Genomic DNA, 23,142 nt, shown 5'->3' on the forward strand with positions numbered 1-23,142 from the left:
TACAATCTCAAACCGGGATGCTTTTCAACTGCTCCGTGAATTGTCCCACACTTGGAATATCATCCTTGCTTTGACAAGGACAACAGGAATACAATTTTTCAAAATCGGTTAAAAAATATCCAGTGAACCCAAACGAGGTAAAAGCCTTATCAAATAATTTAGGGATAAAGTCGTAAGAAATGCACGATTTCAAGAAACAGTTCTTGCACAAAACCTAACAGCTCAAAAACAAAACAGGACAAACAAAGGAAAAACACCAGGAACCGTTAAAATGCCTTGCAAAATATATTTAACAACTGTGCAAATAAATTAACCAAAAGGATCGACTCATCATCTCCCTATCAAGCAACGCTATCAACTGAAAGGAGTGGAAAGGGAAATATAATGTAAACAACAACAACAACGTTTTTCTTTAAGGGGACAATAAATAGTGAAACACCGCCACCGATCCGTACTTGAGTTTGTCTTTTCGATAAAGTGAGTAAAATCTTAACATTTAAAATTCATTTCGCTTTTCAATTTATGGTTTAAGTTTATAATTATTTACTAGGGAGTTTTTGAAAAATAATCTGAAGTCTTAACAGTGGCACGCGACAGTTTGTTGCTAGCCACCCTCCAAATGGGCTGATCTGGTTGAAAAGTCGCTATATATATATATATATATATATATATATATATATATATATATATATATATATATATATATATATATATATATATATATATATATATATATATATATATATATATATATGTATATATATGTATATATATATATATGTATATGTATATGTATATATATATGTATATGTATATGTATGTATATATATGTATATATATATATATGTATATGTATATGTATATATATATGTATATGTATATGTATATATATATATATATATATATGTATATATATATGTATATGTATATGTATATATATATGTATATGTATATGTATATATATATGTATATATATATATATGTATATATGTGTATATGTATATATGTGTATATATGTATATGTATATATGTGTATATATGTATATGTATATATATGTGTGTGTGTGTGTGTGTACATATATATGAACGACATCTTTATTTGGATAATGGTGAAAAAAAATGTCCCAAAGAGAACCAATAACAGCTGAAATCCGTGAAATGGAAAAGTTTCGTTTGGTTTTTGTTTATTACAATTATTATACGCTGAAATACAGTATTATACGAATACGTTAAAACCAAATCAAAAATCGTTTTCCATGGTCAAGCAAATACAAATACTGTACACTGTATTTGACAGCCCACGTGACCAAAGTGAAGACAGGCGGTGCAGAAAATTGATGAATGGATGTACAGTACTTGAAACATTTTTTTTACCAATACCTACTCTTAAGGACTGTTTAGAGAATCAGAATGTAAAACACAATGCATGATGAAAATTCGTGAAATCCCTTGAATCCTATAGCGAGGGAATTCTGTAAATCTTTTTAAATAGATGGGTGAGGTGACTGCAGACAGTGTCACCCTGGATCTTTTATTGGAAGCCAGGGAGACCGTGAGGAGAAGTCCATTGGGTATCATTAACACACCTATTATCCCCTGGAGTCAAACCACGCTGCCTAGCAACAAGGCCAACAGTATCTATATTAAACTGGAGAACATGCAGAGAACAGGCAAGGGTCTCAAATTTGATGGCTTCAAAAATATTGCAGACTCATGTTCAATTACATTTGCAGGGTCCTTTAAAAATAGAGGTGTTGCCAATCAGTTTGCCAGGAGGCCAAAGGGCGGCAATTTTGTCACCATGTCTGCTGGGAATTACGGAAAGTCATTTGCATATGCGTCAAAACACTACGGGTCTAAAGGTAAAGTGGTGATGCCAGTGACTGCCCCGATGTCTAGATCCGTCCTTATACAGGTCAGAGTTTATTTTCATTATTCTGACATTTAAAGACTAGTTTATTCACTCTTTTTTCTTTCTCTCTCCTCAGAGTTTCGGCGTGAACGTGGAGAGAGTCCCTACTTCCTGCCTGATGAATGTGGTGAACCGTTGTGTTGAGGAGGAAAACATGACTTTTCTTCACTCCTACGATGACCTGGACCTCATAGCAGGCCATGCCAGGTAATGTCCATATAAATTAAATTTGAATTGTCCTTATTATAGTCATTGATAACAACATAATAGCCATTGCTTGCATTGAGATATTTTCGTGGCACTTCAGGATAACCATGTACTAGAAGACTAAAGAGTAAATAAATTACATATGAATTTGCATTTTTCTAAACATAGACAAAAAAAAATGTTCCAATTTTGAGGCTTCCTTGGGGTTTTAATAACCCTGGGGAAGAAACGGTCTACAAATTTGTTAGTCTTCGCTAAGTTGATGGCAGAGGAAAGCAGGTCAAAGAGGTGATGGCTTTTGTGAGAGGAGTCCTTAATAATCTTGCCCGTGCTACCTCAGGAGTCCTCCCAACTGGAGAGCATCCAACGATTTTATGGCCTCTGTTGATGACTATGTAAGTTTCTTCTGTCTGCTGCCATGCTTATAGCATACCACTCGGTGATGCTATATGAACGCAAAATTTAGTTTAAAACCCTAATTACAGTTTAAAACAAGTAAAAAGTTTAACTACAAAACTCAAGTATAAGACCATTGCTTTAAATCAAGACCCCAGTTTAAAACACTTGAAGCAGTTTAGAACTATTGTTTGACCCCAGGCCCTTAATTTAAACACCCTAAAACGACTGCTTTGTTTAGCTTAAAACCCTAGTTTGAAACCCCAAAACCTAGTTTAAACACTGATAGGAACCCTAGCAGCAGTTTAAAACCAGTGTGACTCAAAAACTCTACTTTTAAAACCCCTGATAGGAACCCTAGGTTTAGTGTGAAACCCAAGCAGCAGTTAATAACCTTAGTTTTACCCCAAAACCCTACTTTAAAACCACAATCTGAACCTTAGGTTTAGTTTGAAATCCTAGTTTGAAACCCTGTTTACAGTTTAAAAACCTAGGTTAAAAAAAACGTAGTTTGACACCAAACCCTAGTTTGCAACCCTAGCAGCAGTTTAAAACCAAAGTGTGACTCGAAATCTCTACTTTTAAACCCCCGATAGGAACTTTTAAAACACTAATAGACACTCCAGGTTTAGTTTAAACCCATATAAAAGTCAAATGGTGGTTTCATACCCTAGTTTGAATCCCTACCTGAAGTTTAAAACCCGAGTTTGACACTCTGGCTGCAGTGTAAACCCCTAGTTTGACACTGAAACCCTACTTTAAAACCTTAATTTGAACCTGAAAACCTATGTTGAATCCCTAACAGTAGTTTCAAATCCTTGTTTGAAACACTAACTGCGAGTATCAATGAAGCTTAATTGTGCATGTAGTCTAGGTCTGGAGATACTGGAGGTGGTGCCTGAGCCTGATGTGTTAGTGGTATGCTGTGGAGGAGGTGGACTGCTGGCAGGGGTGGCCGCTGCTGTCAAATTGTCAGGATGTCGTCAGACCAGAATCTACGGCGTGGAACCGGAAGGAGGTATAAAGTAGATTAGAGGCACATAGATGATAGAATAGACTGAATCTGAATGCTTTGCTTCAGCCTGCACTATGTACAAGAGCTTCATGGAGCATAAGCCAGTTGGGATGGACACAAACAGCATTGCATCAGGACTTGCGCCACCTTTTGCAGGTAGTGTATTGTCACTGTGAACATTTATATTTAATTGATAACGTTTTTAGTAGGAAAATATAAAACAAACCAACAAAGTGATTCTATGACATACGGTACCCGTGAATCCGATGTCAAAAAATCAGTCTAGTGCTGGGTGGGTATTCCAAAAAAACTTACTGAGCAAATGCGTGTAGTAGGCCACTCGGGATAAGGCATCCCAGCCTTACCACGTTTTCCTTTTATGAGAATAATTGAGGAATAAGATGATTTTTGGAGCCCTTCTTACACATAATCCCCACCATACAACATGGAAAACAACATAGTTTGCATGCTCAACAACGTACAAACTTTAAACGATTTGGTGTTCTTGCGTGTAACGAGTCAACGTTTCTAAGATTCCTGTCTGCTATTGGACGACATTATATAAAATGCTAGTCTGCTATTGGTTTGCTTCACGGCATCATTAAACTGCCCATATGCTTTAGGGCTGAACTCACTCCTGCAATCCCTTCGGCCTCTTCATTCAGTTCTGAATCTCTTGTTTTTTTGTAAGGACTGCAATACATTGCTTTATTGCAGCAGTGATGCTAAAGGGAGAAGCAAAAATGTGATACCCACGGAAATGATGCTTGCAATTCTCAAACAATGAAGGAACACAAATCTTTACCCTCACTAAGTTGCATGGCCGTAACCAATAGATGATCAGGATTATCAATAAAAATGAGATGAAGAATATAATATTAAAGCTTGTGAAAGTTTTAAAATCTGTTTCATTTTCAAACTGCTACTAACTCCAACCAGAGACAGCAGATGTTGTTGAAATACTTGATGAATGCTTTAGGCCCAAGCATAGAGCCTTGTGGGACCCCATGAGTATATGGTTCACAAAGTTGCGTGCTGTTAAAATGCAGTCACGTCACACCAATGGTTTTCTGCACATGTTTTGGAAGTTTTGATTCTCTATTTAGCATCACTACAAGCCTTGGGAAATAGGGCTATGGAATACTGTACAACAAATGAAGTATTGTATTGTCGGCTCACTGAATCTTCATGAAGTACACATGCAGACGCTGCCCTACTTACAAAACAGATCGTTCGTAAGCTTAATTTGTTTATATTTCTTATGTTGAAGGTTTGTATAAGTATGTTGAAGGCTTGTAAAAGTAACCAGTATTGTTTTGTACTAAAAAAAAAATAAACATTTCATAAAATAATATGTTCTATAAAATAGAAATTTAAGTTAAGTTTAACATACTTTTGGAAAATGGGCTTCAAGAAGTCCTCCTTTGTGGTAGAGAGTGAACGAAAAAAAAGTGATCCAACCATTTTCTCAACCGCATCAAGCTTTCTTATTCAACTTTTGTTTCAAAACAAACGGCTCACCTCTTTTTTACACTTTACACCAACTATCTTGAATTGATGTACAAGATAGTAAACAATAAAAATGTGAAAGTTCGTAGCGCGCTGGAGATAGGTATAGTATGTTTACACACGAACTAGGAAGAGGAAGCCGTTTTTTTTTCTTCGGGGTGGATGCTGGATGAAAGAAGCACTACAGTAATGTCCTGTACTCGGAAACAGGTGCACACAATACAAAATCTAACTTACAGTAATGTCCGCATATATTTCGACATCCCGAAAAAAATGTTCGTATGTACCGTTTCACGTAAGGCCAATGGTCTAAACTAAATAAAAGGCATTGTGGGAGGGAGTTTAGCCAGTAGCAAATCTGCATCTTCATGATGTGGCTACACAAACTAGTAGCACATTCATGATATTATTTGACGTCAACCAATAACATACAGTTGTCTTAAGAGACATAACGCTACATACACACTAACATTTTTGAACACGCAAAATGATTTGCTGTTGATGTTGTGGGAAAAAGGGTCCGAAAAATATCTTACTCCACACCGTAAAGTTAAAACGTAAAGCTGGGTTTGCCGTATCCCTGGGTCTACCATACTATGAGGTACTTAAATTTAAATATTCTATCTTAAAGCCTCAAGTCAAGAAGAGTGGGTGATTTGGTTTTAATCAACTGGTTGATTTGCCAACCCATAAAGATGGAAACACGCTAGACTTCAAACATTGTGGTGTTACCGTGTACTACCGTTATCTCACAACATTATTTACTTACATTTGAGATGCTAGCTAAATGTAGTGTTAAAAAAGCTGAAGGATTTAGCGGACGCAATATAAGCACTGGCACAGTTTCTGAGAAAATCACGTCCTAAAAGACGCACGCCTTGGTTTACTGATGAAACTAGAACCCTTAAACAAGAATGCAGGAAATTGGAAAGAAAATGGCGCGCTACCAAGCTTGAGGTTTTCCATCAAACCTGGTGTGACAGCTTGTTAAAGTACAAAGCGGCCCTTGCCTCTGCAAAATCGGCCTACCTTTCGAAGGTGATTGCGTCTCAAAAGAACAATCCCAAAGTCCTTTTTGACACTGTAGCATCGCTTACAAGGCAACAGACTATCTCAGATAGTTCGACGCACTCTGCTCATGACTTAATGGTCTTCTTTACTAAGAAGATTCAATGCATACAGGAAGAAATTGCTAAAGATATTATTTTAACCACACATATTAAAGGGCTGAAATCTACAGAGGCACGACAGGGTGGCTATCCAGGGAAATTGTCCAGTTTTAGTGAACTGTCACTTGATGATCTCAAACAGGTGGTGAATGCGGCCAAACTGACAACTTGCCAGTTCGACCCGCACCCAGGTTCACTTATTAAAAGTCTTTTTGGCGTCCTTGGACCTTCAGTTCTAAATATTATAAACATATCACTCTCCTCGGGTGTAGTTCCAGCAGCTTTTAAGTCCGCCGTTATTAAACCCACACTGAAACGACCCAACCTTAATCCAGAAATCTTAAGTAATTATAGACCTGTGTCAAACCTACCTTTCCTTTCTAAAGTACTTGAAAAAGTAGTGGCACAGCAGCTGAATGATTTCATATCCGAGAATAACCTTTTTGAATCTATGCAATCAGGATTCAGGGCTAACCACTCTACTGAGACAGCTCTGATCAAGGTAACAAATGATCTCCTACTGGCAATGGATTCTGGCGCTTCATCACTTTTGCTGCTGCTGGATCTTATTGCTGCTTTTGACACAGTGCACCACAATTTCCTACTAGAACGGTTGGAAAAATGGATTGGTCTCTCAGGAACCGTCCTCTCATGGTTCAGATCCTACCTCTCAGATAGGATGCACTGTGTTAAATATGGCGAAATGACATCTGAGCCCTTTAATGTTACCTGTGGTGTTCCGCAGGGTTCAGTGCTTGGCCCCCTTCTTTTCAGCATTTACATGCTTCCATTAGGTGATATTATTCGCAAGTACAATATCAGCTTCCACTGCTACGCAGACGACACTCAACTATATCTTTGACACTCCGCCATAGCATATGAATAACCTGCTCTTCTCGTCGGCTGAAAAACAGTCTGTGTAATATAGTGTATTAATCTGTGAAGCCCTTTGAGACTCTTTGTGATTTAGGGCTATACAAATAAAAATGACTTGTAAATCATTGTTTGCCAATCCCGGGTCGAGGCGGTGAGGGTGATGACACTTCACCACTAGACCACCAGTGCTACACATACAAAAAGGCATTGATCAAAGCCCTGCCAACTGAGAGCGAGCTAGAGAGAGAAAAAAGAGGGAGAAAGAACAGAGGGTTCAGCAGATTCATCACATGACGAAGGAGCGTGACACAAACTCTTCTCAGCGTGATCATAGAAACGCAGAGCAGGTGTCCGGTCACAGTACAGTATATATCAGCTCAGTAGCCTAGATGGTAGGGCGCCCGCTTTGAGACTGGGAGGTCGCTGGTTCGCGCCTCGGCCGAGTCATACCTAAGACTTATAACATTGGTAAAATGGCGGCGCCCTCTGTTGGCTGCGGCTGCATCGGCTCGCTACAACGGGTCAGGTGTATCGACATTTCGTTCTGTGTACATTGTTACAAAGAATGACAATACAAAGGAAATTATTATTATTATTATTAGTATGAAAGACACTATGATATGAATTGGCCAATCCGCATCCAAGGTCTCAAGTCAATGGGTGCTGGTAATAATTGGCAATTGAAATTCAATCTTTATTTTAATAATTTCACTTTTTATTGCTGAGGAGTGAACTAAAATAACTGAAGTGGAAAGGGGTCTCTCTATACCTTTCAACCTTGTATAGTAATGCACGTCCGTAAATACTGTATGCCAGAAAATACTGCATTTAAAAAAAAAAAATCTTCCCAATCTGACCCTCATCAGGCGTGCTGCCATACGAGCTGTGCCAACGTTTCGTGGAAGAAATCGTCCTGGTGAGTGACGAGGACATCAAGGCGGCCGTGTCGACTTTGTACCGTTCTGGCCTGGTGGTGGAGCCGTCCGGGTCGGCCGCCTTTGCTGCTGTGGCTGCCGACAAGATTCCCCAAATAGATAGCAAGAATGTTGTGTGCATCCTCAGCGGGGGGAACATCGGCAAGGACGAGCTTACAAACTTTCCCGACTGACAGTTTTAACATTCACTTCAATTTTTTTGAAAGATATTTAATAACAAAATCAATATTTTTTACAAAAAAAGGGGGCTTATATTAGCTACATAACATCCTTGGCGGCCATTCTGCATACGACAGCATCGAGAAGAGTGCCAAGCTTCTCCTCCTCGGGACTAATTTTGTACATCTGAAAGACAATTGCAGGACATGTTAAATCCATTGGGACTAATCATAGTCACTAATGTGTCGCAATCTCTCCAATACCTTTTTAATTTTTTCAAAGTCGGACAAGGAAGATATGTGATCCACTGGAATCTGAAGTCCATCCACTTGGGTTACCATGTCCTTCACCAGTTGGGTTTCTTCCTTGCTGTGGACCAGGACCACTAGGACAGAGCTGTCGACATCTGATATCCCGAATCTTTTGAAGGCTTCTGAGATCTGTGTCAAAGAATTTTTGGGGGTCAAAATTTAAAACCCTAGTTTGAACAGTAGCTTGACACCAAAACCAGTTTTCAAAACTTTAATTGAATACCTAGGTTTAGTTTATAACCGTAGTTTAAAACCTGTGATGCATTTTGAAATACCTAATTTAAAGTCTATGTGCAGGTTTAAACCTTAATTTGACACTGACGCCTGACAATAAAATTTAACTGGAAACCCAGATTTAGTTTAAAACTGTAGTTTAAAACCTTTGCTGCAGTTTATAATTTGACCCCTAAACCCTACTTCAAAACTGTAATTCAAACCCTAGGCTTAGTTCAGAACCCTTTATCTGAAACTAACTGCAGGTAAAGACCCTAATTTAGACCTGAAATCCTACTCTATAACCAATATCAACCCTAGGTTAAGTTTAAAAATCCTACTTTGACCCTGGAATCCTACCTTTAAGCCCTAATTGCAAACCTAGGTCTTGTTAAAACCCTAGTTTTAAACCCTAGCTGAAGTTTAAAACCCTAGTTTGAAACCTCACAGCAGTTCAAACCTCAAATTGAACCCTGGGTTTACGTCAAAACCCTGCTTTTAAACCCCAACCTGAAACCTGGGTTTAGTTAAAAAACCTTATTTGACCCAGAAACCCTAGTTTAAAACCCCCCAACTGCGGCCTAAAACCCTAAAACCGTACTTTAAAACCCACATTTTAACCCTAAGTAAAGTTTCAAACCACAGTAGGAGTTAACCTAAATAGAAACCCTTGTTTTTTGTTTAAAACATGTGTTTTAGAATCGGGCTGCAGTTAAAACACTAGCTTAACACCGAAATCCCTACTTGAAAACCTTGTTTAAACCCTAGTTTTAGTTCAAACCATGGGCGTAACCAGCCTGTTTTGGGGGGGTTCTTAATCACCCCCCCAATCAACTCAAACACCTGTCAAAATTATAGCATTGTTAAAACTCTCCTTTCCTCAATAAAGACAGGATAAGCTTAAAATATGATGAAAAATGTGAACAACGAAGTGTCTGAAATACTCCTATGCCTTGAAATGGTTCAGTCCATTTGATTCAAAGCACTTTCACCCCTCCTCACACCTCTTTAGCCCAACTAGTGTCACTTGTGGCATAGCGGCAGAGTCTGTGGAGGCTCCTGTGTACTGTATTACGGTGCATGCTTCTTTATGTGTATGTGTACTCTATTAGAAATACGTGAAAAAAACTGGGCATGACTTAATAATAGTGTATCTGCTAACCACAAAGTGTAATGTGATTTTCACAAATCGGAAGTGACACCGCTGAGCAGTGTTAAATGATCCCAAATCACTTTGAGTAAAATGAAAAAAAAAAGTTTAACCAGCCAGACACAAACTCTGAACCTAAAAATCACTGCTGGTTAAAACCCTAGTTTGACCCCAAAACACGAATTTAAAACCCCAACCTCAAGTCTAGGTTAAATTTGAAATCCCAATTTGCATTCTCAACTCCTAATCCTAACAGTGATTCTCGATTTTTTTTTCATGTCATATTTACGTTATTAGTGGGTGACAGATTGAAGATGATCTCTGAAAATAAACTTCTTGTCTTCATTTGTTGAAGTTTCTGTAAATGCACGGCCTTGTTTGCAGCCACCAACACTTGGAAAGGACTCAGCAGCTAAAATAAAAAGTACAGTTCATCTGCAATGTTATCGTCAAGCAGGTTTTATAACATTTCTCATCTCGATTTTCACCATTGTTGGCTTGATCAGGGCACCATTTATTTTCCCCTCTACGGCGTTTTGTCGGAGATCGGCGGCATTTTTGACCTCTTTGAAAAGAATCTGTGTAACGTTAAACTCCGGGGAAAGTTCCAGATTGTGCGATGAGTGCATTTCTATTCTTATAACGAATGAGAACAAGAAACGACGCCGGACATGAGAACCTATCCGGCCGGGAGACCATAAACACTGCTGCACCGAATGACTGCACTGACGTGAATTCCGGGTCAGGTCCGGTTTCGAAACCGACACATCACTATTTCAAAGGGAATCGACTCCTGCTTGGTCGGGAGCTGGCTCCCATTGTTCACATCACAGAGCCGTCTCATGGAGCTCTTCTGTCCACACACAACGAATCACTATTCCAAAGGGAGCTGGCTCCTGATCTGTGAAGAGTCGTCTCCCGTTGATTGCGCCAAAGAGGTGTCTCATAGGGCCATTCTGTTTATGAGCGACGCACCACTTCTATAAATGTTTTTTTTTTTGGCCGGATGAATTTTGCTTTATGTATTATTCTAAGGAATTGTATTGGATTGAGTTCATTATATTATTATTTTTGGTTCGTTTGTATTCTCTGATACTATAATATGTTAACAATCCTTTTTACGCTGCATATTGTCTTTATTTTCCCCCCTCTTTTCTTGTAAACTGCCCAATTGTTGAGAGGAAAAAAATGTTAAAGGTTAGTGCCCAAAAACATCTAAGAACCAACACGCCGCGGATGTTTTACACGGAGCTTATTTCTAACCGGATCACAATCGCAAAGCTTTTGTAATTGCAACAGTAAGATGCACTTTGAGATGTACTCAAATTCTAGAAATACAAGATAAACGAGAGTCTCAAACTATTTGTTTCCAGTAGCATTTGCAGAACATAGCAGGTGAAAAAATGGACAAATTGGAAGGCTACATCTTCACCGCGCTCTGCAGCACAAACTTTCTTGTGTCCTGTCTGCTTTTCTCCAAAATCACCCGAGTGCAACGAGATCCCTACATGGACGAGATTTTTCACGTCCCACAAGCTCAAAAGTTCTGCCATGGGCAATTCAAACAGGTAACTAAATAATCAAGTGACTGGCGGATTAACTAGTAATCCGATGGCGATATATAGACCATTGTTTCTCTACCCTTTTTTAGACAAGGCAGACTTTTTACATGATACGATTCATACCGTAGATCGGGGGTCTCCAACAACCTTATTTAAGCTGAGAGCTACTTTTGGTTACAAATGTGTGCAAAGTGCACGTACTAGTTTGATATGATTTTCTAAAATAACAATTTATCATATTATTAGAGGTCGATCGATTATCGAGCGGGCCGACTATCGGCACCAATATTTGGGAATTTGGCAGAAGTCATCATCGGCATTTTTATATATCCGCCGGGTTGATTATTGAGGCTCAGATGCAGCCGAGCCTATGACTCTTTGGCTCCTGCTCCTCACTTCGCTACCCACCCCGCGCCAACTGATTGGATAAGTGACTGTGGCTTAGCTACTGAAGCAAAAGCTCCACACACCGCAGACGGAATCAAGGCAGTGATACTATTGAGATTTTTAAAAGTCTTGCCGTTGTAAAAAAAAGCATGTGTGTGATTAAGAGATGGCAAAAAAAGTGTAGTTAACTTTTTTTAAGTGAAGCATGTTCAGGTGGAGACTGATATATTTGCTCTTCAGTCAAGTGTGTGTGTTTGATTGAGAGAGAGCATAAAAAGCATGCTAAAGTGGAAGTCTGAATGATTAGTTGTTACCATAACATTAGTTCATCAATCTGAATCTAAAACAGGAGTTCCCACTCTTTTCTATTCGTGAGCTCTGTTGAAATATCTATGCACTTTTTGTTTTAATTAAATTAAGTCATGTTGGTTGTATTGCCTTTTTTGGGGTAAAATAAAACAGCGAGCTATTTAAGTTTATATGTACCTTTATAACTAGTTGCTGCTAAGCCAAATTTTATTTCCTGCAGTTTGAAGTTTTTGGTCTAAATGAAAGATTTGCCATGATAGCTGTGTTGAAATACTTATTTATTTACTGTAAAAGGTTTCAGAGAGCTTTTATTTTTTTTTCAATTTATAACAAACATTATTTGCCTCTTTTTACATAATTAAAAATGTCTTCCGCCAATTTTATAGCTTTTACAGCAAATTACTATCGGCTCCCAATATCAGTTATATGCCTCCTCTTAATACTAATGATCTGTATCGTCCCTGAAAACCCTATATCGGTCGATCTTTAATCACGTTCTTACCATATTATTTCTATGTTATTACTATTTTATTACCAGGTTAATTTTTGGAAGCATGGTTAAATAGTAATGGCTAACCACCTAAAAGTTGATTTTACTAGCAATTTACAATCCCACCTTACCTTTTTTGTGGTATTTTCTCTGAGCAGAGTGTTTTTTTTTTTTGTACTTTGATTTGTCATAATTGGTATCCTCGCTTGTGTTTTTTAGCACTTGTTTTTACTATACACTACACAATACAGCGACAGTGGTCAAATATTACAGTGTCCCTTCAAACCAACCATTTGGAGTGGTCAGTACTACAGTACTACAATTGAATTGAACTGTATTGAATTATCTTTATGGGTATTGATACAAACGTTGTGAAACAGTGTGTGCAATGGGATTAGACATGGCACTCCAGGGTAAAACATATGAAGACTTCGAATAGAAAAAAAGATTATAGACTCTAAGGATAAATAGGCAACAATAATCACAAGGTCGTGCTTAGAAAATTGGCCCAAGTTATTATAATATAATAAACTAGAATAGTGCACCGGTTCAAAACCGGGTGGAAATGTTTGTTGGCCTGGAGAGGGATGGGCACCACTTGGCTGTACTTGCCCAAGACACATCACAGGAAATTGTGCCCCTACGACGCTAGTGGTTAAGGGATACACAAATCCACCCACCAACAATAACGCAATGAAAAGAAGTGTAATAACATTTGGCAGCAACAATTAAAAAAACAGAATGGGAATTGTCTTTTTCAATGTTAGCGTCTCTGCTACGGTATTGCAAACCAGCTACATCTTTTAGACTGGGCAGGGAGCAACCGATGATCTTTTGGGCTGTGTTAATTCCCGTAATACAACTTTTTTTTTCTCATACTTTACTTCCCAGTGGGACCCGATGATCACCACCCTGCCGGGCCTCTACCTGGTGTCCGTGGGCATCATCAAGCCGGTAGTGCATCTCGCCAACATGACCGGCGAAGTTGTGTGCTCCACGGCGATGCTTCGCTTTATCAACCTTCTCTTCAACTGCGGCAACCTCTACCTGCTCTACCGGCTCGTCTGCCGGCTGCACCCGAAAGAGAAGGTGAGCTGAAGGCGCTTCCATCTTAAGACTGTATCCGTCTTAGGGCTGCACCCATCGACTATTTTAACAATCGATGAATCATTCGACTATCCTTTCGAATAATCGATGAATCGGATTTTTAAATGACACATTTTTAGTTTTTTCTATACAGTGGAACCTCGGTTCTCGACCATAATCCGTTCCATTTCTTTGTACGAAAACCGATTTGTACGATCACAGAAGCCGTTTTTTCCCATTAAAAGTAATGTAAAATTGTTTTAATCCGTTCCAACACCTTGAATGTTTATCTTGAATATTTAACGTAAAGCTAACCCAGGCTAATCGTACGTTCGCGTTAGCGTAATCTTCCGTACGAAAGATTACGCTAACATGAACGTGTAAAAATAAAAAAATCAGGTCGTTTACACGTCATTTAGCACCCGGGTCTCCACAACAAGTGGTGAGCAGTTAAAGCATAAAGAAACGAATTATGAATAGGATTTCTTACTGGTCGGCAGAAGCCATGCTGTATTCCTGAAAGAAGGGAAACTCGCACACCTTCTTCATATTTTGCTATTATTTCTTTCTTAAATGCAATAGTTGTACGCACTACTCCTCTTTTTTCACCTGTAGCAACTTTGCTGCTTGCACCAACCTTCTTCCGAGGCATGATTAGGGGTTAAAACACTCCCTTCACCGCTTTTGAAAAACCAAAACAGAAAAGGAGTGCGCGTTGCCGTGACAACAGTTCTTCACGAGGGGTGGGGGCAATCTACACTCGTACGCAGCTCAGCGTCGCGCCTAGCGTACCGGCGTTCTAACTCCAATTTTTTGAACAAAAAGCGAAGCAAGAATTTCCCCAAATTTTTGGTCGAGAACCGATTTGTTCGAACTGAGAGGCGTTCGAAAACCGAGGTTCCACTGTATTTCAAATATTGAAGTTTTGGACAGAGAGAAAACAGAATATCCCATATGAGTTAACAATAAAATACATCCAAGTGTTTGCCCAATAACACAAAACAAACATACGTACAAATGTATGTTATACACATGTAAATGTGTAAAATACTCTTTTCCTACCATCTTATCCAAAGATCATATTATATTCAGACTTATCAAATGTAAACCCACTTCAACATTCGGTTAACAATTTTGTTTTTTGAGTTGAATCTTTGAATATGATGACAATTCCCCATGTGCAAATGGTATATACAGTAGTATTCTTAAGAATCTGCCCCTTGTGTTGAGATTAACATGCCATCATTATTATTTTTCTTTTTACTTTTTAGATTTTATTTATTTTCATGTATTTTTTCCTCTCTGTATTTCTTCAGCACTTTCTGTTCCCTGTAAAATTGTTAACTTTGTATTGTTTGACTGTGTCGTGCCAATTTTGTTGGAATGATGCTCAACTAAAGATGATTTCTAAATATGTATATATACTTTTATGAAAAACTGTGTCGCGGCGCCCTCTGCCGGACTAAATTGCTACTGCAACCCTACAACCTAACGAGATCCATCCATTGCACCTATTTGTGTTGTTTTAACGTGGTTAGCAGTGTTAGGCACTGTACTTTTAAAAAATGAATTGTTTATAATTACTCACTATTTCGTCCAAAAAGTAACTGAGTTAGAAACCGAGTTACTCTATATTAAAAGTAACTAGTTACCAGGGAAAGTAACTCTTTCTGTTACTTTAAATAGAAGTTGGGTGTCAAAGAGTTTGACATTTTTAAGCGGTATTTTAGTCAGTTAAATAGAGAAGAACAGACAGGGAGTTGTGCTGTAGAACCTTGTAATATAAACTTGAAGTGCAACAAAAACAGTGAACAATATACGAAAATAACAATTAGCATTAGACACTAAGTAAGTTTAATAAATGAAATCTAACCGTCTTTTTCAATTTGCCTCACTAAGGAGACAGCTCTTTCGGCTCCCAGATGGCTCTTTAGGTTGGCTTTATTGTTTAATCCATATAATACCATTTATTACTTATTATTATGAATCACATACAAGGGGGTGAACCAAAACGAACACTTAAGTGTTAACAATGAAAAACTCAGAAGACATAAGTTAAAATATTTATACATTTACAAAGAAAAAAATAAAATACTAAACAATTTTAACCTTTTTATACTCAATAAATTCAAACAACAAAGTCAACAGCACAGAATACCTGAATAAAAGCATTTTGACCAATCACAAGATAAAAATAGCATCTCGAAGGAAAAAGAGTGAAAAAACGCACAGATAAAAACAGCGGGGACACGCCGCCTTTGTGCAGCCAAAGTAACGCAACACTTTCGACCGCCAGCAACAATAACGGTGTTTTAACAGCAGAAAAAGTAATGAGTTAGATTACACCGTTACTAAAAAAAAACATTATGTATGTTATTTATAACGCTGTTATATCCAACACTGGTGGTTAGTGGCTCATAAGTTGCGCAACAAGACTAATCAATGAGTTACTTAGTTGCCAACACTTTGAGCAAATATCCATGTTATCGATTTGTTGTTGCAGCCCTAATCCGCCCCGTTTGTCCTCTTCTAGACACAAACCTCCGCTCGTCGGATCCTCTCGGCGCTGTCGCTCTCCGCCTTTCCCGTGCTCTACTTCTTCAACTTCCTGTACTACACGGACGCCGGCTCCACCTTCTTCGTCCTCTTCACGTACCTGATGAGTCTGCACGGCTGCCACAAAACCTCTGCGCTCCTTGCCTTCTGCGCCGTCCTTTTCCGTCAAACAAACATCATTTGGGTCGCCTTCTGCGCCGGCACCCTGGTGGCCGGCCTGATGGACGAAGCCTGGAGGGCGACGCGTTCCAAAAAATCGGATGACAGGGTTTCTGCGTTTCAAGTCCCTTTTTCTTTAAACGGGGTCAAGCGAGTCGTGCTTTTCACTGTGGGATTTTTCACATCTCCGTTTCACGTGAAAGCCGTGTTGCTGGTGGCGTGGCCGTACGTCCTGGTTGGCGTCGGCTTCCTCGGTTTCGTGTGGTGGAACGGCGCCGTGGTGGTCGGCGACCGCGCCAACCACGAAGCTTGCCCCAACTTCCCGCAACTTTTCTACTTCCTCTCCTTTGCTTTGTTCTTCTCTCTGCCGGTTTCGCTGTGCAGCCAGCGCTTGCGGCGTTTCCCGGCGGCCGTGAAAAAGCAGCCCGTCCTTTTCCTGGCGGTCGCCGTTGTCTCCGCCCTCCTGGTGTGGAAGTTCACCTACGTCCACAGGTACCTCCTGGCGGACAACCGACATTTCACCTTCTACGTTTGGAGAAGGTTTTTCCTAAAGCACGAAGCGTTTCGCTTTCTTGTGATCCCCGTCTACATCTTGGCTGGCTGGCACTTCCTGGACTCACTCAAGTCACGCTCGCTCTTCTGGATTTTGGCGTTTGTGGCCTGCATCCTGGCCGCCACCGTCCCTCAGAAACTCCTGGAGTTCCGTTACTTCATCGTCCCTTATTTGATGTACCGTTTGCACATGCCACTGCCGTCCCTGCCCAGGTTGGCTCTAGAATTTACGTTATACGCTGCTATCAACGCTGTCACTATTTACATCTTTGTTGTCAAGACATTCCGGTGGTTGGACAGCAGCGCCACGCAGAGGTTCATGTGGTGACAGCATGACAATGTTTTAGGAGGACCAAATAATCTTCAGTCTAGGTTCTGAAAGCTTTTCCTATTACCATCTTATCAGCGGTAAGATCTGGTCCAAAATAAAATCAAGCCAGGCCCGCAGGCATTAAAGCCCGACCCAGCCCGAGCCCGACCAATTGACTTGATTTTCAGGACCGAACCCGATATTGCATAATTTATTTGTGAGGACTCGGAGGAGGAGAGGTAATTGATGAATAATTAAATACTGTCTTTTGTAATGAAATTCAAGTTCAACAAGACTCTATAAACGATTACATCTTTTATATTTCTGTGTCTGCTGAAGTTACTTTACTGACAATTTTGATTCATTGACTGATTTATTTAAGAGCTGAAGGGAAAATGTAAAGGCCTTCCGTCGTTTTGATGCACAAAAGGTTTAAAAAGTTCATCGGCGGAGAATTAGTATTTCTTTTACATAGTCGTTGCCATGCTTGACTGGCATCTTGCTCGAGGCAGTGATCGTTTGACACTAGTTTTTCTTCATATTAGACATTAGCGCCCTCTTATGGTCAAATAATACACACTGGTCAAGTCATGTTTAGACGTGCTTCTTTTTTGACACGTTCATAGATTCACTGCGGTCCGGATTAAATCATATCCATGAGCTCACATTTGTCACAAAATGTTATTCAAATGAGGGAAGGGTCCTATACAGTATCCTGTTTGAGTGCAAAGCCATATTTGATATGTATACATTTGTTTTGTTTTTTTTTCTAGATTTTATCAAACCTCGTTTTATATTTTTTAACTAGATTTGTCTGGAATATTTTTTTCTTCATTTACATAAATATTACATGATTCTTTTTTTAAATTAGATTTTGTTGTTCCTATTTTGAATATTAACATTTTTGGTCCTCTAGGGCAGTGTTTTTCAACCAGTATTCCTGGGCACACTAGAGTGCTGCAGGAAGTTGTTCAATTCTATCTTAGCAAATAAAAAAGACGCCATTTTTTCCCCAGTGATCAAATCAACAAAGTAACTAACTCTCCATATAAGTGGGAACACATTCAATGGTAATGGTAAATAGTCTGCATTTATGTAGCACTTTTCAAGTCACTTGAGACATCTCAAAAAGCTTTACAACGTGCTTCACACTTACTTATTCATATACACACACACAGACTGATAGCGGCGTCAACCACGTAAAGCTTCCAATGCTTATTAGGGGTTTGGGGCTTCAGTGTCTTGCCCAAGTGTACTTCAACATTTAACTCAGAGGAGCCGGGAGTTAAACCTTTATATTTTTTCCTACATACTAATTATCGGGCAGCACGGCTGCGCAGTGGTTAGCACGTGTTCTGAGGTCACAGTTCTGAGGTCATGAGATCGAACCTCCTTTGTGGAGTTTGCATGTTCTCCCCGTGCTTATGTGGGTTTCCTCTGGGCACTCCGGTTTCTTCCCACATTCCAAGAACATGCACGTCAGGTTAATTGGCCGGTCCAAATTGTCCCTAGATGTGAATGAGCGAGAGAATTGTCTGTCCCTGTGTGCCCTGCGACTGGCTGGCAACCAGTTCAGGGTGTCCCCTGCCCACTGCCCGAAGATAGCTGGGATGGGCTCCAGCACCCCCATGACCCTTCTGAGGATAAGTGGTGCAGATAATGGATAGATGAATACTAATTATCTGCTCAGGAGGTACTAGAGAATGAAGCTGTTTAAGATTGCCCTGCAAAAAATAAAGTAAAAGACATTGTTCAATAATTTTATCATTAAAAAATTATTTTGTTATTTAAAAAAAGAAAACTGTAAAGCGATTGAATCCAGCCCGCTGTAGCTGTATTTCTGATTTTTCTGGGGAAAAAAACAAAATAATATTTTAGTAAATCTTAAACTGTTGTAACAAAATCCCACATTACAGCAAAATTATTAACCAAAATGATTCCGCTGTATTATTTCCTGAGGCACGATGACCACAAACTATAAGAAAACTTTTCAAATGTCACTTTAAGCTTAAAAATAAAATGAAAATCGAATAATTTTTTAACATTTCACCCGTCGGTGCGCCTCGATATTTTTGAATGCGAAAAGTGTGCCGCTCAGAAAAGGTTGGAAAACACTGCTCTAGGGTTTAAGAAGGTTTAAACCAATGTCATGATTTCGAAAGCGAAATCTCCTTACTTTATTTTGAATGGTTCCAGAATACCAAGTATTTGCTTTGGAATTGTATAATGCTGTCAAAGAGACCTACACAACGTGCACATTTCTTGTTTTTATTTTACCCGCATCTATAATTCCCGTTTACTGACAGATATATTTTTGTTTCCAATTCAATTTTTCCCAATATTGTTCTTATCAATAAAACGCCCCAAATATTTTGAAAAGGGTTTCTTTATCAAGCACGTAACTGTGTTGTAACCTAGGTCAAGACTAGTAGTATTTATACTCCAAACAAAAAGCATTTGAAGAGTAATTGAAGTTTAACTGTGTGTGTACCAGATTGAGCCGCTAAGAGGCGCTGTTGTACAACAGTATGAAAATACGTCTGTACTGTACAGGAGTGGGACCCGCAGTTTCGGATTGATATTAAGGTTTCGATTTTTTTCATACTTTCTTGGATGTTTCACTGCACCAAAACAAATTGAATTGCATTTGGAACTGAAGACCAATTGTAGAATTAGATATTACGTTGACTGGAAGTGGTAAATTGAAGTTGAATTAAAGAAGGACAAACAATGAAGACAATAGAAACCAGTATAGTATTTCCACTCTGTAAAGCAGGGGTGTCAAACTCATTTTAACTCGGGGGCCACACGATAGAACAAACATTCTGTCGGGGGCCGGACTAGTAGATTAAAGAGAAAGAAAATGAGAGATAAAGAACTAAGAGACAGAGGGAGGGAAAAGGAGAGAGGGCGGGGCAAAGACAGAAAAAGAGAGGGAGAGACCGTGAGAAACAAAAGACATAAAAAGTCGTGAGAAAGGGGGAAAAGAAAGGGAGAGGAAGAAAGAAATCCAAAGAGAAATAGAAAGACACAAGGAGAGAAAAGAAAAAAGAAAGTGTGAAGGGTAGGAAGAGAGAAAGAGAAAAGGAAGTTAGAGCAAAACAAGTTAAAAAGACACAGAAAGAAACAAAGAGCAACAAAGGAAGAGAAAAATAGACAGAGAGTGAAAGAAACAGAGACAGATAGTGGGAGAAAAGGGGTGGAAGAGAGAGAGAGAGAGAGAAAAAGAAATACAAGTACAGTGTCTTTGTTCGAGGCACCGGGCTTTGGCAACATCAGGTTGACATATTCTACCTGCAGTTCGTTTTTCTCTTGCGCTTCTTTGAGTGTTGTCTCGCGGGCTGGATTCAATCGCTTAGCAGGCCTGATCTGGCCCGCGGGCCGCCTGTTTGACACCTGCGCTGTAAAGCCTTTATCGCGCATTATCATGGATATTTGAGAAATACTGCACTAATGAAACATTAAAAACTATAAAAACTGTACGCTGCTATGCCAACAACAAGCCCTGGATCACGAGCGACATCAAGTGCCTTTTGAAACAAAAAAAGAGGGCCTTTAAAGATGGTGATCAGCAGGAGCTAAAACGAATAGAGGGAGCTCAGAGTCCAGCTCCGGGAAGGGAAGGAGCAGTACAGGATGAAGTTGGAGAAAAAGCTGCAGAACAACAGCATGAAGGAGGTGTGGGAAGGGATGAAAACCATTACTGACTGCAGCACCGAGCAGGGTGTGGCTGTGGACGTAGATGTGGGGAGGGTCAACCAGTTAAACAACTTTTTCAACAGGTTTGACCACCCCAACTCATCCTCACCCCAGAGTACTGCAGCTGTCCCTCCCCCTCTGGACACGAGCACGGAAGACGTCCCCCCACTCAAGATAACTGCAGGCCAGGTGTGTGGAGAGCTTAGGAGGCTGCGAACCAGCAAGGCAGCTGGTCCAGATGGAGTATCCCCCGACTGCTGAAGGCCTGTGCGTTGGAGCTGGGAGACCCTCTACAGCGCATCTTCAACCTGAGCCTTGAACAGGGGAGGGTCCCTCAGCTGTGGAAAACATCCTGCATCATCCCAGTCCCAAAGAAATCAAGACCTGAGGAACTCAACGACTTCAGGCTGGTCGCCCTGACATCGCATGTGATGAAAACCATTGAGCGGTTGCTGCTGCACCACCTGAGGCTACAGGTCCGTCACGCCATCGACCCTCTGCAATTTGCTTACCAGGAGAAGGTGGGGGTGGAGGATGCTATAGTCTACATGCTACACCGATCCCTCTCTCACCTGGATTACATTTTTGGACTTCTCCAGTGCCTTCAATACCACACAACCTATGCTACTTAGTAGGAAACTGACAGAGATTGGAGTTAGCTCACACCTTGTAGAATGGATTACGGACTACCTGACAGGCAGACCCCAGTATGTGAAACAGGGGGGCTGTACATCGGACACCCTGGTTAGCAGCACAGGATCTCAGCAGGGGACCGTGCTCTCTCCGTTTTTATTCACTCTGTATACATCGGACTTTCAGTACAACTCCTGCCAGTGCAAAAGTTTGCTGATGACACTGCGATCGTGGGATGTATCAGAAGTGGGCAGGAGGAGGAGTACAGGAAATTGATTCAGGACTTTGCCCAATATCAAAGGAGAATATGTAGAATTTGTCCAGACCTACAATTACCTGGGTGTGCAGCTGGACAACAAACTGGACTGGACTGCCAACACAGAAGCTTTATGTAGGAAAGGTCAAAGCCGACTTTACTTCCTCAGAAGGCCGGCGTCCTTCAACATCTGCAAAAAGCTCCTGAAAATATTCTATGAGACATTTGTGGCAAGCGCCCTCTTCTATGCGGCAGCGTGTTGGGGAGGCAGCGTCATGAAGAAACTGACGAGGAAATCGAGCTCTGTTGTGGGCACAGAGCTGGACAGCCTGACAACAGTAGCTGAGAGACACGCACTGAAAAAGCTGCGGTCAATCATGGACAATCCATTGCATCCACTACACAACATTATCTCCAGACAGAAGATCAGTTTCAGCGACAGACTGCTGTCACTGTCTTGTACCACGGACAGACTGAAGAGATCTTTTCTTCCTCATGCCATGAGGCTCTTTAACTCCACCCGGCGGAGTACAGGCCCAAATTAAACCACACCCCCTACATTGCATATTACCGTATTTTTATTGCAGTGTGTATTCGATGTAGCACTATTTAAATACTCTATACAACACGCTACAGTGGGTATTAGCACGTCACATTGGGTATTTGTATATTGTATTCTTTTTGCTTTATTATTGTATTGTTCTCAGTGAAGGGATGCTGCTGGAAATGTGAATTTCACTGCGGTGATGAATAAAGTATCTATCTATCATTACAAACCCGTGTAATCTCATACTGTGGGAGTAGTTGTTTTACTCATCACTCTTGGCAATGTTTGTACTTTACTGTTGTGTAAACAAGTGTTGCTCAACTGGTGGGTCGCGGGCCTTTACCTTGACAAAATAATGCTAAGAAGAAAAAAAAAAAACTAAGTGTCAATTGGAATCTTTAAGAAAGGGATAATTCCCTGCTCGATCTTTTCTTCCTGTTCAGTCAATTGCTGCGTTTGAGAGGGACCACATCTCTTTTTATTGAAATTTTGTGGGTTTCATGTCCTTTGTCTGCCCATCATAAGGGGTCTCAAGAATGTCAGTGATAAGAGGTAGGAAAAGTCTAAAACAGTGACAATAACGTTGGAGTTGAAAGAAATGATCGCAAAATATGAGAATGGTGTGCCAGTGTCTGCTGGAGAGTACAATAAATGGTTTATAATTATAATATTATTCATTTTGCTTTTTACCAGTATATATCATCCAACTACATACTTACCGTATTTTCCGCACTATAAGGCGCA

At 40.0% G+C, this 23,142-nt stretch overlaps 3 protein-coding genes across 5 annotated transcripts; 2 read left to right on the forward strand and 1 right to left on the reverse strand.

Annotated features, from left to right (window-relative positions):
- Positions 1-6: 6 nt before the first annotated feature.
- LOC148357116 (uncharacterized) lies at positions 7-10,369 on the forward strand. Of its 2 annotated transcripts, none has more exons than XM_088346962.1 (6): positions 7-137; positions 1,493-1,915; positions 1,989-2,119; positions 3,385-3,533; positions 3,597-3,686; positions 7,951-10,369. In XM_088346962.1, the coding sequence occupies exons 2-6, from the start codon at positions 1,493-1,495 to the stop codon at positions 8,190-8,192; spliced, it is 1,035 nt and encodes a 344-aa protein (XP_088203088.1). In that variant the 5' UTR covers positions 7-137; the 3' UTR covers positions 8,193-10,369. The 2 variants fall into 2 exon arrangements, with proteins under 2 accessions (XP_088203088.1, XP_088203090.1); XM_088346964.1 differs by lacking the exon at positions 7-137 and adding an exon at positions 429-477.
- Positions 7,758-10,746, reverse strand: tprkb (Tp53rk binding protein). The gene is made up of 4 exons (XM_088346965.1): positions 10,341-10,746; positions 10,142-10,264; positions 8,442-8,618; positions 7,758-8,364 (listed from the first exon to the last, which is right to left on the reverse strand). Exons 1-4 carry the CDS (start codon positions 10,479-10,481, stop codon positions 8,278-8,280), a joined length of 528 nt encoding a protein of 175 aa, XP_088203091.1. The 5' UTR covers positions 10,482-10,746; the 3' UTR covers positions 7,758-8,277.
- alg10 (ALG10 alpha-1,2-glucosyltransferase) lies at positions 10,629-17,584 on the forward strand. Of its 2 annotated transcripts, XM_088346960.1 has the most exons (4): positions 10,629-11,150; positions 11,226-11,420; positions 13,492-13,689; positions 16,220-17,584. In XM_088346960.1, exons 2-4 carry the CDS (start codon positions 11,256-11,258, stop codon positions 17,279-17,281), a joined length of 1,425 nt encoding a protein of 474 aa, XP_088203086.1. In that variant the 5' UTR covers positions 10,629-11,150; positions 11,226-11,255; the 3' UTR covers positions 17,282-17,584. The 2 variants fall into 2 exon arrangements, with proteins under 2 accessions (XP_088203086.1, XP_088203085.1); XM_088346959.1 differs by having other exon boundaries at positions 10,632-11,420.
- The last annotated feature ends 5,558 nt before the right edge of the window (positions 17,585-23,142 follow it).

This window comes from Urocampus carinirostris, chromosome 11, assembly GCF_059441175.1.
Source record: "Urocampus carinirostris isolate Australia breed hairy pipefish chromosome 11, RoL_Ucar_1.0, whole genome shotgun sequence".
Taxonomy (NCBI): domain Eukaryota; kingdom Metazoa; phylum Chordata; class Actinopteri; order Syngnathiformes; family Syngnathidae; genus Urocampus; species Urocampus carinirostris.